This window comes from Setaria italica, chromosome I (genome assembly GCF_000263155.2).
Source record: "Setaria italica strain Yugu1 chromosome I, Setaria_italica_v2.0, whole genome shotgun sequence".
Classification (NCBI taxonomy): domain Eukaryota; kingdom Viridiplantae; phylum Streptophyta; class Magnoliopsida; order Poales; family Poaceae; genus Setaria; species Setaria italica.
Genome location: NC_028450.1, coordinates 27,542,181 through 27,554,811, shown reverse-complemented (window position 1 = coordinate 27,554,811; position 12,631 = coordinate 27,542,181). Strand labels below are relative to the sequence as shown.

The 12,631-nt window shown below is 50.2% G+C and overlaps 2 protein-coding genes across 2 annotated transcripts; both read left to right on the top strand.

Moving 5' to 3' along the window:
• Window positions 1-904: 904 nt before the first annotated feature.
• On the top strand, window positions 905-4,226 carry LOC101772864 (tRNA (guanine(10)-N2)-methyltransferase homolog). The gene is made up of 6 exons (XM_004952742.3): window positions 905-1,272; window positions 1,370-1,581; window positions 1,705-2,022; window positions 2,097-2,171; window positions 2,608-2,682; window positions 3,386-4,226. Exons 1-6 carry the CDS (start codon window positions 1,071-1,073, stop codon window positions 3,932-3,934), a joined length of 1,431 nt encoding a protein of 476 aa, XP_004952799.1. The 5' UTR covers window positions 905-1,070; the 3' UTR covers window positions 3,935-4,226.
• A 3,972-nt stretch (window positions 4,227-8,198) lies between these two features.
• On the top strand, window positions 8,199-12,402 carry LOC101773283 (UDP-glucuronate:xylan alpha-glucuronosyltransferase 1). Its single transcript, XM_004952743.3, has 3 exons — window positions 8,199-8,791; window positions 10,147-10,350; window positions 10,438-12,402. Exons 1-3 carry the CDS (start codon window positions 8,736-8,738, stop codon window positions 12,104-12,106), a joined length of 1,929 nt encoding a protein of 642 aa, XP_004952800.1. The 5' UTR covers window positions 8,199-8,735; the 3' UTR covers window positions 12,107-12,402.
• The last annotated feature ends 229 nt before the right edge of the window (window positions 12,403-12,631 follow it).

The window sequence follows — 12,631 nt, the reverse complement described above, 5'->3', positions numbered from 1 at the left end:
GATGGCGTCCACGACGCAGCTGTTGCGGTGGCAGTCCTGACTGAAATCCTCGATGACCACAAGCCGGCGGCAAGCGCCGGCCATGTCGTGATCCACCAGGAAGGGCACTGGCACGTGGAGCACCGTCACCGTAGAACCCCGTCGTCGAGCGTCGCGATTCCTGCTCGTTCCCTCACGCGGAAACGAAACAAAACCGAAGGATGATCGGGAGGGAGATGAGTGAGATCCAGACTGGTTATGGGCTGGGGCACGAGCTGGGCGCAGGTAGGGCTTCGGCCCAGACGTGATTTGGTGGAAAATAATTAAACAAACAGTTATTTAATTAGGGGTTGCTTTATGATCCGTGCAATTTTCTGAAAGAGGTGTACCGGATAAATTAATGATTCTTGCCTATACTAATCTAGAACAAAGATGTGTTATCAGATTACTTAAATTTACTTCTATCAGAGTGTGGCCCAATCATTTTGACTGTATTTGACATTAAGAGTTAACTGTGTATTAAGACTTTCAAGGGTCCTTTGATATTTTCAGGAAGAAGATGCTTGCTCATACTCTGGACGATGCATATTTCTTTACGAACTGCTTATAGATGGCACTTTGAGCAGCATGTTTGTTCTTCAAAATTTCCAATGTCTCTCCTTTTGACTGGCATCTTTTAAAAGATGATGCAATGCCTAATCAGCACCATGTATCTGCTATGCAGGCGTCCGTTGTCAAACGCATATTCAGACAGGGGATTCTTGTATAGCTTACAAGTGTATACTTGTGCCAAACTGAATATTGGCGTGAGAGCCCGTGACGAACTCGAGCAAACTTGTCGGCCTGTGATGTTGTGCAGGCCCAAGCCCACGAATACACAAGGGCGGCACCTTCGCGGGCCACATGTCAGCTACGGTACTCCGGCCGGGGTTTTGGTAGGTTTTGCCCCTTCTCGCAAATCGCAATCCTTCGCTTTGCTTCGTTTGATTCCCTCCGCCGCCGCCGCCGCCGGAGACGCCGAGCCACGGCACCGCTCCAGCGTTTCTTTCTCACCTAAGTAGTAAGGGGCGGAGAAAAGCAGCGCAGCAGAGATGTGGTACCTGTGCGTGTTCTACCACAGGCTCCTGGATTACCGGCGGCCGGAGGTGGAGTCCCTCGCCGAGCTCTTCTCCGGCCCGGGCTCCGGCGAATCCGTCGAGTGGCGCATGCCGGAGAACCACCATGCTGACTCTCCGTTCCACCTCGTCCGCCTCCCTGGCGACGAGCGCCTGGCCGCCCAGGTCGCCAACCGCAGTAAGCGCGAGCTCAAGTCCCCTTTCAGTTCCCACCCCTCTCCTCCGGTTGCCGTTTACTGATTCTTCCGTGTGATTTTTGGGCGTCGTGTGGGTAGGCTTGCTAGTGAAGGGGATCTACGAGCTCTGGGGGCATGGCACCACCTACGAGGAGCTGGAAAAGTCTGTCAGAGAGTACCCCGACGAGAGGAAGCTGCCGTTTCTGACCCCGGACAGCACTTTCAAGATTGTTGTGGACAGCTTCGGCAAGGTGATCAGCTCCCAAGAGCAGAACGAGATCATGCAGAGCCTCACTTACATACCATTCAAGGTTGATGACATGTTTGATCCATTTATATTGGTGGTGTCCGTTCAAATTTATATTGGTGTTGATGATCTTGTGATGCTGTGTGACTATCTGGGTAACAAGGCTTTTCTTTTTGGTTCTTTTCAGGGCCGTGTTAATCTGAAGAAGCCTGATCACAGGTTCTTTGTCATGGAGACAGATGATTATGGGTCAAACAATGGCCTCCCGCCAGTTGCGAAGAGGACTATATTCTTTGGCCGGGAGGTTGGAGCGGCTGATAGGCATCTCCTGCCAACTTATCAGCTCAAGAGCAGGAAGTACATTGGCCCGACTGCAATGGATGCTGAAATGGCTTTCCTTATGGCCAATCAAGGTCTCGCACGGCCTGGAAAGCTTGTGTATGACCCCTTTGTCGGCACCGGTAGCATTTTGGTTGCAGCTGCACATTTTGGAGCTATGACAATGGTTCGTGCTTGTTGTGCGAATAGATATACCTTCAACTTTTGTTAATCTCTGTCTTGCTGATAAAGTTTTTTCAGGGTGCAGATATCGATATAAGGGTTGTGCGGGATGGTCGTGGCCCAGATTGCAATGTTTGGAGCAACTTTGAACAGGTAATTTTGCAGCAGTAGCTTGAATCACTTTGTTTCATGCTATTGTTGTCTTTGCAGCCCACAGTCACGTACAATTTGTTTGGAAATATTAGGCTAATTACAAGGGTATGTACATCAATGTTATATAACAATTGATAGTGAGTTGGTGACACCAGTGATTCCTAAGTAACAACAATTACCCTTTTTTAACTTGTTATCCTTTAAATCTGTGACTGGTTAGGTTTCGTCTCCAGCCTCAACTTGTTTGGGATTAAAATGTTGTTGTATTAGCTTCCGATGCCATGATTCGTATGTTTTAGTAGTTTACAAGTCACAAAAAATAGTCATGTTTGGTTTTTCGCCCTTTCTTTTGCAAGAATATTTAGGTTCACTTGTTAATTGATTAGCTGGATTGCTAGACGTAATGTTAAGTACTAACATATCATCTTTTCTTCAGTACAAGTTACCAGAGCCCTTAGGTTTGCTAAGGGCAGACAACAACCTCCCACCTTGGCGTCCTGGATTGAAGGAGGTAACCATCGTGCATTATGTGATATTTATGTGCTTGCAATCACATTTTCGTCAGTGGCTGTTGGCGACTGAACGGAAAGTGTGAGCAACCTTTTCCACAAAATGCACAATGTAGAAGTCTTTAGTTGTGCTGCAAGTATCCCACATGATATTTGCATGACCACATGTTGCTTGTTTGGTTTTGTATAGTTCTAGTGCTGCAAACAAACCAAATATGAAATGTTTTTTGTCGTGCAGTGTACTTAAGACAATGACCGGTATATAATTAATCGTATCTATTTGTAGTCCACTGAAGCAAATAAATTTACCTGACAAAACAACATAATAAGCACATCTACTAGGCTAGAAATGCCAATTCAGTATAAATTTTTTGTTTGCACACTTTGTACTCAACAAGGTGCCTTGATGATTAATGCTCTAACTTAAGCTGAAAAGCCTTGTCTGCAATAGGGAAATCCATTGCCTAATAGAACTGTTGCATTGCTGCATGTAATTTGATTAAAGCCTATATTATGGTTTTTTTTCCTTTATTTGGCTGTTGCTTGAATTGTTGCTTTGATTGGAGTCTACAATTTGTGAGTCTGTCTTTATTTGTCTGTTGATCGGGAATTGTTGCTTCTGCCTCCATAAGCTGTCCATAAGCTATCTTAAACTTACTTGCTCCATTGTCTGAATTGAAAATATCTCTGCTTGTTACCAATCAGATGTTCGATGCAATTATTTGTGACCCACCATATGGAGTCCGTGCTGGTGGCCGGAAGTCCGGTGGTCGGAAGATCATAAAAGGAGTCAAAGGACCTTACACGGTCCCGGACGAAAAACGGGACAACCACATCCCGTCCACTGCGCCATACAGCCTTGCAGAGTGCGTCCATGACCTCCTTCACCTTGCTGCGAGGATGCTGGTCATGGGCGGCAGGCTTGTCTTCTTCTACCCTGTCCTGCGGGGCGAAGACGGTGCCGACAGCCGTGTTGCCAGCCCACAGTTCCCCGAGCACCCCTGCTTCAAGCTGATTGCCTCCTGCGAGCAGATACTGAGCTACCGGTACAGCCGGGTTCTGCTGACCATGGTGAAGGTCGCCCCCTATACTGAGGAGATTGAGAGGGTGGCTGAGGAGCGGCACCGGGAGTTCAGGGAGAACCATCAGAAGTGGATGGAGGAGGGAAACCTCCACTCCGCTGTGTTTGAGCCGGCACAAGATGCGAAACCTGATAGGGAGTTGAAGCCCAAGTACAGAGGCAAGTATGTGTAGCAGCAGAGATGCTAACTCGTGCTGAATTTAGTGAAAAGATAAGACAATTTTGTTGCTGTATCCTTTCAGTTAGAGCTCTTGTGCTGAATTTTATGAGCTAGAAGCCTCAAACGTTAACGGGAGCTGTTAGATGTACTATGATTTCAGATTTTTGTGTTAGGCATGTAAAATCCTTTTGATGGATATGGAACTGTAGTTGTAACTCAAATTTTGTATGAACTGTATTTCTTAGTTAACATCATGCCTTGATGACAGGGCACACCAGTGGTTTATACCATTGGCAGGTCAGTTTGCTAAAGCTTTTTAACAGTGGCGTATTGTGGCGATCATCGACATAGCCGGAGGTCTGCGTAAGGGTCCCTTTGGTCGAGATTTTAAGCTGTTTTGGCTTTAAAAAACTAAAAAGCTAACCAAAGGACTACCCAACCTATAGGTGTTTTGGGTAAAGGCAGCTTCTCCCAAGCTTGCTTTTTCTGGTTGTGAAATGGTAAGTTTGAAGAAATTACCCACTTGGTGCTTTTTCTGGTTGTGAAACGGTAAGTTTGAAGAAATTACCCATTTGCCACTGGTTACGAAAATATCGGTTCGTTCTTTCCTCGACTCGATCCCGTCTCCCTCGCTTTTCTCCTCTCGGTCCTCCCTCTCCTGAGGCGCGGCACAACTAGGATTGCACTCTTGCCGGCGACATCCCGCAGTCCCCTCCGTTAGCCCCCTGAAATGAGCTCCGGCGGTGCTCCTCCATCTTCGGCGGTTCCCCTCTCTCCCTTCTGGGTGGTGTGACTCTCTTCAATCTCAGTGTGGCCTTGCCCGTGCCCTTCGAAGCCACCGGCCCCTCCCTCTCTCCCCGAGCCGCTCAGCTCCTCGCCGATCGCCATCACCCAAGTTGCAGCCACTTCACACCACAGGCTCATTCGCACGCGGCCAAAGCTGTTCGGAGGAAGAAGGGACTAACAAGTAAGGTCCACTCGTCTGTCAGAGGGAGAGGGTTGTGTGGGGTGAAAAATGAATGACATGAGGTCCGCTCGTGAGTATTTTAAAAAACCACATCTGATCCACTAAACGGCTTTTTCAAAACCCATAGCTATTTTTTCACAGCTCACAACTGTTTTTCCAAAAATCCAGTCCAACCGAATATCCTTTCATCTTTTATGCAACAGCCCATACCAATATCGTCTTATATGCAAAAATGCAACATGGTCGAATGGTCTCTGCCTCTCTGGTGCCGTATGAGTTTACTCCGTACATGATACGCCACTCTCTTTCATCTTTCCTAACAATTTAGCGTGTACCGATGCAATGGGCAAACAATTTTGTTCAGTTAGCGATACTTATCCTTGGCTAACATTTAACAATCCAGTCCAGCAGCTCATTCTTCAGCTCTGTTGTGTGTATATATGTGATAGGTAGCACCAGGCAAACTTCTATTCGCCACTTTTACAGGTTCATTCTTTTTTTGAAAGATTTACAGTTATATACTTAATGGGCTTACGTATTTCCATTACATCGTCTTTCCATTACCATCAACGATCAAACCGGAATTCAACTAGGACAATAAAATAAGGTCAAATCAGAACCATCTGCAAACTTTGCAGAATCGATTTAGAAAGCGCAGTTCAGAAAAACTAGAGGATTGGTAACTGGAGAACCATCAGCGGCATGTAGATTTGACCTCAAATAAAATTCAGTCCGCATCATGGTTGGATCGTCTGATCCTCATCATCTGGTTCCCAGAAAACCATCCAAAAACTACCAAACGCAATCGAACCTATATCGCATTCTCCAGCGCGAAAAAACCCTGATTGCCATCTCAAAAAAAATCAAATCTAAGCAAAGAATCAGAGGAGAACGAACATGCAACGAGAGGGCTCAGACGAATAATGGGTAGTAAGTTGTTTGTCAGCACAGATATTCAGAGTGGTGCATGACTAAATACTCGTATCATCATTGCCGCTGCCGCGATTTCCTCTTCGTAAACAAGAGAGGAACAGATCCCCTCCGCGCAAAGAAAGCAGATCCCCAACCCAACGACGAACACACGCAACGACAGATCCCCAACCCAACGACGAACAAACGCAACAATCCCAGAACCCAGAGAAGATGACGCCGAGCTGAGGCGAGGATTATCCATTGCAGCATCGGCGAGCGGCGGCGGGGAGATGGTGGAGGGGACGGGGTTATGACGGTCGTATTTATAGAAACCCGGCGGCGGCGTCTTGTCTACTAGGGTTTCTTTCTTCTGTTCGTTCTTCCTTCTCGCAGTGGGCTTCTCCGTGTGCAGAGCCCATTGACAGTATGCCGGGCTCGTCTGATTGTGGCCCAACAACTATGCGCTCCTGTTTTGCAAATTCCTTGGCCCAATTGTGCCCGTACACGACATGGCCCTCGAGGCCCTGCAAGACTTTCCCTGCTGTAGAAGTAAGTAGTCAAGTTCTCTCTCTCTCTCTCTCTCTCAAAAAAGTCAAGTTCTGTTCCCCCAACTACACAGCGTGGAACGTGCAGAAAAAACCCTACAACGTGGAATCAACGTTCATCAGAAAAGGGAAGAAAGAAAAGCGTGCACGTGCATTCACTCACTCGGTCTCCCGTTTCCTCTGGAGGAAGCTCCTCTCTCTCTGTGTACGTTTTTGTTCATCCTTTTGACGGCCGGCCCGCTCGTCAATCTGAGCGCAACAGACCCGGCAAAAATTTGGACTCCCAGCAGTACTCGATGTGAGGCTCTCATCTCATCTCAGGCAACACCAGGGATGCTTCCACTCTCCCTCTTGGCGTGTCTTTGTTTCATCTGGTTGGGTTCGGTTTGCGTCTCGCGTGCTGCCAGCCGAAATCGTAGGACGGTGACGACACGGAAGATCCAAAGAGAAGTCGTATGGGAGAGATAGATGACCCGATCAAGCAACCCTGGGGCGACAGGACGGTGATGATTAGCTTCTCCGACCATTTGGAGAGATTGAGAGAGAGAGAAGCCGGGTCAAAGAAGCAGTTGGATGCACGCATGGAACAGACGAGGAAGAAACAAACGTCTTGCCTGCACCCTGAGGTGTGAGGTAAGCAAATGACTCGCACGCCCTCGCAGCTCTCGCGATCCCTCCATCTGGAAGCGAAGCAAGACCTGCTCCGTTATGAACCCAAACGTATATTATATGCAGTTATTTTCCACATATAATTGCAGCCAGTTCACAGTGGTATGTGGTGTTCAACTTTCCTCTGCAATCACGTACGTACTCTGCAGATTGGTAGTCTGGATGAGAAGGAATAGTCGGCACAGCTGCCCTACGGCTACGCTTGAGAGCGATGGAAAGGATCGGAGTAGCAATGGGCGGTAGTCCAAGTCATGGTGGTGTTCAACAACGACTCCAACCTTATATTCCACGGGTGGCTAGCTACATCAATCTTCCACACGGTTCACCTAATAGCACACAGGGAAAGATTACTTTGGTGCCCGGTAACCTTCACTAAATTCTTCTTGTTACAACGTACCTAATGGTTCTGTCAGTGTCAAGTCAAGATTATTCCCTCTCCTTCACTTCTCTTGTCTCCATTTTTTTATTGCTGTGTTTTTTTTTGTGTGTACCAAGTTCCCTTTCTTTCTTTTCTTTTGGAACCTCTTTTTTTATTCGTTTGTTTATGTAGTACTTTTCCTAGATTCCACCCTAGGTTATGTAGTAGTGTGACCTTGTTTGTAAGGTTTGGTTGAGTTTACCTGAATCCCTTGGCCACAAAGGCATCTGCAGATGGAGCAGGACTTGCTTCAGGTCCAACCAAACACACGCACACGCGCCCGGGCCGCCGATGCATCCACCGGTTCGGTTTGGTGAACGTCTCTCAAACCTGCACTCCTGCAGCGTTTGTAGTATATGGTAGCCAATCTACGTTCCAACCACAGCAAAAGGCATCTACCTCCTCTCTCTGCCTTCAGATCTTTCACCCTGTACCAAGAAATGCTACCTCTTCTGCATATTATGCACACAGAAATCTAGCAAGAAGTCAAGGTCTCATCCAAAAGAGACTACTGAAGGGCTAGTGATGTGGTCTTTGCTTCAGTTGCGTACATCTTTGTCAGAGCCTTTTTTGTGATGAGTTGCACCAACTCTTTCTTTGCACATAACATAAGTAAGGTCACACCTGAAGCAAAGACAGAGGCCGGCGTTCAGCACGGTGGAGTGATCACTGAGCATGGATGAAAACATACCCGTTAACAAGAGAAGACAAGGGAACAACTGAACAACCAATGAAGGGGATTGTTCCTCCTCTTCTTCCTTTACCTTTTCTCTCTATCCTAGGTCTGGAAGGGCATGCCCCTGCTAACTACTTCACCCTTCCATGCAAAGCATGAATGTGCCTTTTGCAGTGCAGGCCGGGGATATCGTCGTGTCATGTGACGTGTTCCAAACACTTGTGAAAGGGACCCGGTCTTCCTCCCTGCTTGAACTTGTCAACCAAGTGTCGTCCCTTCCTAAGCTTTGGTCTCACCTCACCTGCCCCAGCTGTGCCCAGTGCTATAAGTTGCTTCCAGGCTTTGGTTTCAACTCTCATTTGTCCTCAGAACTTCGCTTGAGAGACCCTGTTAACACAGATAAACAGGACTTGTTTTGGTTCATGCTTGAGTTGCTCCAACAGTTAAACAGATCAAGCTTCAGCTACAGGTTTTTGTTATAGCTGGAGAGGATCAATCTCTCAGGATCCATATACAGTGGAGCTCGGTCTATCGATCGGCAAAGTTCGTCATCGGTCTTCCCTATCCTCGTACAAGAGGCAACAATACCAGGGTTTCATCTGGGCTAGCTGCTCTTGGTGCATCAAGATGAGAGGCTTTGCTTGCGCTCATGCAGAGAAAAGGCATCGCTTGGACAGAACTTTGTGAGTTTTTTTTATCCCCTTCCCCCTTCTCTTCATTTTCTGTGGAGAATCATGCTTCCTAACCGTAACCGCCTTGTACTACTTCATTCATCTTCTTGTGAACTCTGTTCATCTCCTGTTCGTGTGGCAATGGGCAATGAAATGATTAGCGAACGCCATGCATGATGCTACCTCATTGAAGTGGTTTAACGTTTCAAGTTTTGTTGCCCTCATCAACTTAACATTTGTTTTCACCGTGTTCTTTCCCATTCATTTTTTCGAGAATACGTAGGAGAGCTACGTATCTTTTCTTCTTAGAAGAGAGGTTCTTTCCCATTCATGCTACACTGATCACACCGATTGCGCAAATATATACACATATGTCGAAAGTTTACTCGATCATGCTCCGGAGTCTAGTGTTACAAAGTCACCATTTGAAACTTTGTTATTATAGTATGTTGATTCGTAAATTGTCAAGAAAATCGGTTTCACCGCATCTAATCCTGGTGACTTTGGGAGCACTTGTTACTTTCAGAGGCATGATAGGTGTACCGTCCAAATTCCGTGTGCAGTTAACAGAACCCTTTTTTTTCAAAGTTGCCTACGAGATTATCTATTTTCAAAAAAATTTCGGATGAGCTAACCCGGATTAATTTAGAATAATCACGTGCCAAGTTATTACTTCCATGGTTGGCTCACCTGTTCTGACCAAGCAATTGATCCGGTGCAACGAACAACGCTCTCCTAGGGTGAATCAGTTGGTGGATGATGAAGAAGTCGCGACGCTGTTTTCAGTTCTGAACAAGTCTCTCTTCATGCCAAGCGACAGGAACAGGGCTCTGAATATAGTAGGTGCAGGACAAACAGAGGGCGACACATGAGAACACCTAAATGGCAGGAGACGAAGCTGTCAGCGATAACGAAAGGGTGGGGGGGAATGATGGGGATTACTACCGCAGTCAGCGATGACGTTGAGGAAATCGACGGAGCTTTCTGACGCTTGGCAGTTGGACCGTTAGGGGTATGGAGCTAACTGTTCTAGATGACTTGCTGGAGTAGGTGAAGAACAAAATCCAGCGTGACCAACGACTTTCTCAGGTCTTGGGTTGGAAAACTTAACGCCAAATTGAAGAGGATCAGGGTTTAGTCATTGCGCAAGCAGAGTGGAATGGACCAAAGGCGTCAGATGCTTTGCAGTTACGCTGTAAAAAGTTAAAACGAACGTCAATTAACAACTCAGTAAAAAATAGTTTATACTTTTTACAGAAAGGCATAATTCCATCGTCTCAAAGACACGTTTCACCTAGATCCATTATTTTGGGTTCTTACCACTGAGTTACTGACGGTCAAATCAATTCTTGCTGTGTCGATTTCAGTTCCGGTTTAAGCAAGAAGGATTGCATCGGAAGCTACTATGCCAAGGATGCCAAGTACAAGCCCTTCAGCGCGCTGCTGCCCGAAGGCTACAGCGGCAAGATGCTCTACGTGAAGCTCGTCCTCGTCCTCCTCATGTGCGGCTCCTTCATGGGCCTCCTCAACTCGCCGTCGATCCACCTCGCCGTTGAACAACACCACACACAGTGAGCAAATCTTCAGACAATGAATAAACTTCAGCTACTTGATCCAATGATCCAAGAACTTAACTGATAATTGTCTGGAAAACTCAGGCCAGAGGCGTCGAAGGCGAGCTGGATGTCGCACCCCGACGCGCCGAACTCCGGGTACGCGTCTAGCCTGAAGATCGACTGGTCGCAGATCGAAACGGCGGTGAAACTGCAGGTCGCTCCGGCAGAGGACGGCGGTGGGCTCCGGGTGGCGTTGCTCAACTTCGACGCCGGCGAGGTCGAGGAATGGAGGGCGCGGCTGCCGCAGACGGAGGCCTCGACGGTGCGCCTTGACCCCGTCGGGAAAAACGTCACCTGGGAGCACCTGTACCCTGAATGGATAGACGAGGAAGAGCTGTACGGCGCGCCGTCGTGCCCGGACCTGCCGGAGCCGGCGGCGGCGGGAACGGAGTGGTACGATGTCGTCGCGGTGAAGCTGCCGTGCGGGCGCGCGGCCAGCTGGTCCAAGGATGTGGCGCGGCTGCACCTGCAGCTCGCCACGGCGCGCCTCGCCGCGCGCCACGGCCGGCGTCGCCCGGCGGCGGCGCACGTGCTCGTGGTGTCCCGGTGCTTCCCGGCGCCGAACCTGTTCAGGTGCCGGGACGAGGTGGCGCGCGACGGCGACGTGTGGCTGTACCGGCCGGACGCCGACGACCTGAACCGGAAGCTCGCGCTGCCCGTGGGGTCCTGCAAGCTCGCCATGCCGTTCAAGGCCCTGGGCGGTCCGTACGCCTCGCCGGCGCCGGAGCGGGAGGCGTACGTGACGATCCTCCACTCGGAGCAGCTGTACGCGTGCGGCGCCATCACGGCGGCGCGGAGCATCCGGATGGCGGGGTCGGGGCGCGACATGGTGGCGCTGGTGGACGAGACGATCGGCGCGCGGCACCGTGGCGCGCTGGAGGCGGCCGGTTGGAAGGTGCGGGCGATCCGGCGGATCCGGAACCCGCGGGCGTCGCGGGACGCGTACAACGAGTGGAACTACAGCAAGTTCTGGCTGTGGACGCTGACGGAGTATGAGCGGGTGATCTTCCTGGACGCCGACCTGCTGGTGCAGCGGCCGATGGAGCCGCTGTTCGGGATGCCGGAGGTGAGCGCAACGGGGAACGACGGCAGCCGGTTCAACTCCGGCGTGATGGTGGTGGAGCCCTGCGAGTGCACGTTCCGGCTGCTGGCGGCGCACGTCGGTGACATCGAGTCGTACAACGGTGGCGACCAGGGGTACCTCAACGAGGTGTTCTCGTGGTGGCACCGCCTGCCGTCCCACGCCAACTACATGAAGCACTTCTGGGAGGGGGACACGGCGGAGCGGCGCGCGGCGAAGCGGCGCGTCCTGGCGGCGGACCCGCCCGTGGCGCTCGCCGTGCACTTCGTGGGGCTCAAGCCGTGGTTCTGCTTCCGCGACTACGACTGCAACTGGAACGTGCCGGCGCTGCGGCAGTTCGCCAGCGACGAGGCGCACGCGAGGTGGTGGAAGGTGCACGACGCGCTGCCGCCGCCGCTGCAGGGGTTCTGCCTGCTGGACGAGCGGCAGAAGGCGCTGCTGCGGTGGGACGTCGCGCGGGCGAGGGAGGCCAACGCCTCCGACGGCCACTGGGCCGTCCGGATCGCCGACCCGCGACGGAGCGTCTGCGCCGGCGACGGCGAGGCCTGCCGGGAGAGGGAGATCGCAGGCCGGCGGGTGGAAGGCAACCGGATCACAACGTCCTACGCCAAGCTCATTGCCAATTTCTGACATCCCTCGGGCATGTCGGCGGTGACGATCCAACGGCGCGTGCGCGCCCGCGCCGGGCCAGTGGCTTTCGAATTTTGGCGCCATCCGTGACTCCGTGAGGATCGACGAGTTGGTTGGCGGCTGAGATTTTTTTCCGACGAACCAAAGGGGCCAAGTTGCCCAACTGAACTTGGGTATTCGAATAGAAAAGCAGCGAGGGCTGCTGTAGTTTGTCATGGTACTGCTCGGTGCTCTTCTCATTATCAGTAGAGATTTACTCGTCATAAATCGATTGAAATTTGGCGTCAATATTACTAACAGATATGTTAGCACCAGGGAGGATTGAGAGGAGCAGTGGATATTGAGGTGAAGAACAGCAATCGCGATCGAGAGGGAATGGGATTCGTAGGGTTGAGAATTCCATTACAATGTTCATGTCCTTCGCTCTCTCAATGTCCTTCGCTCTCTCAATTCAGATTTACTCCTCGTCAATTGATTGAATCGGATAGAGCGCCCGCACGCCATGGCGCCATCTAGGCCTCTGCC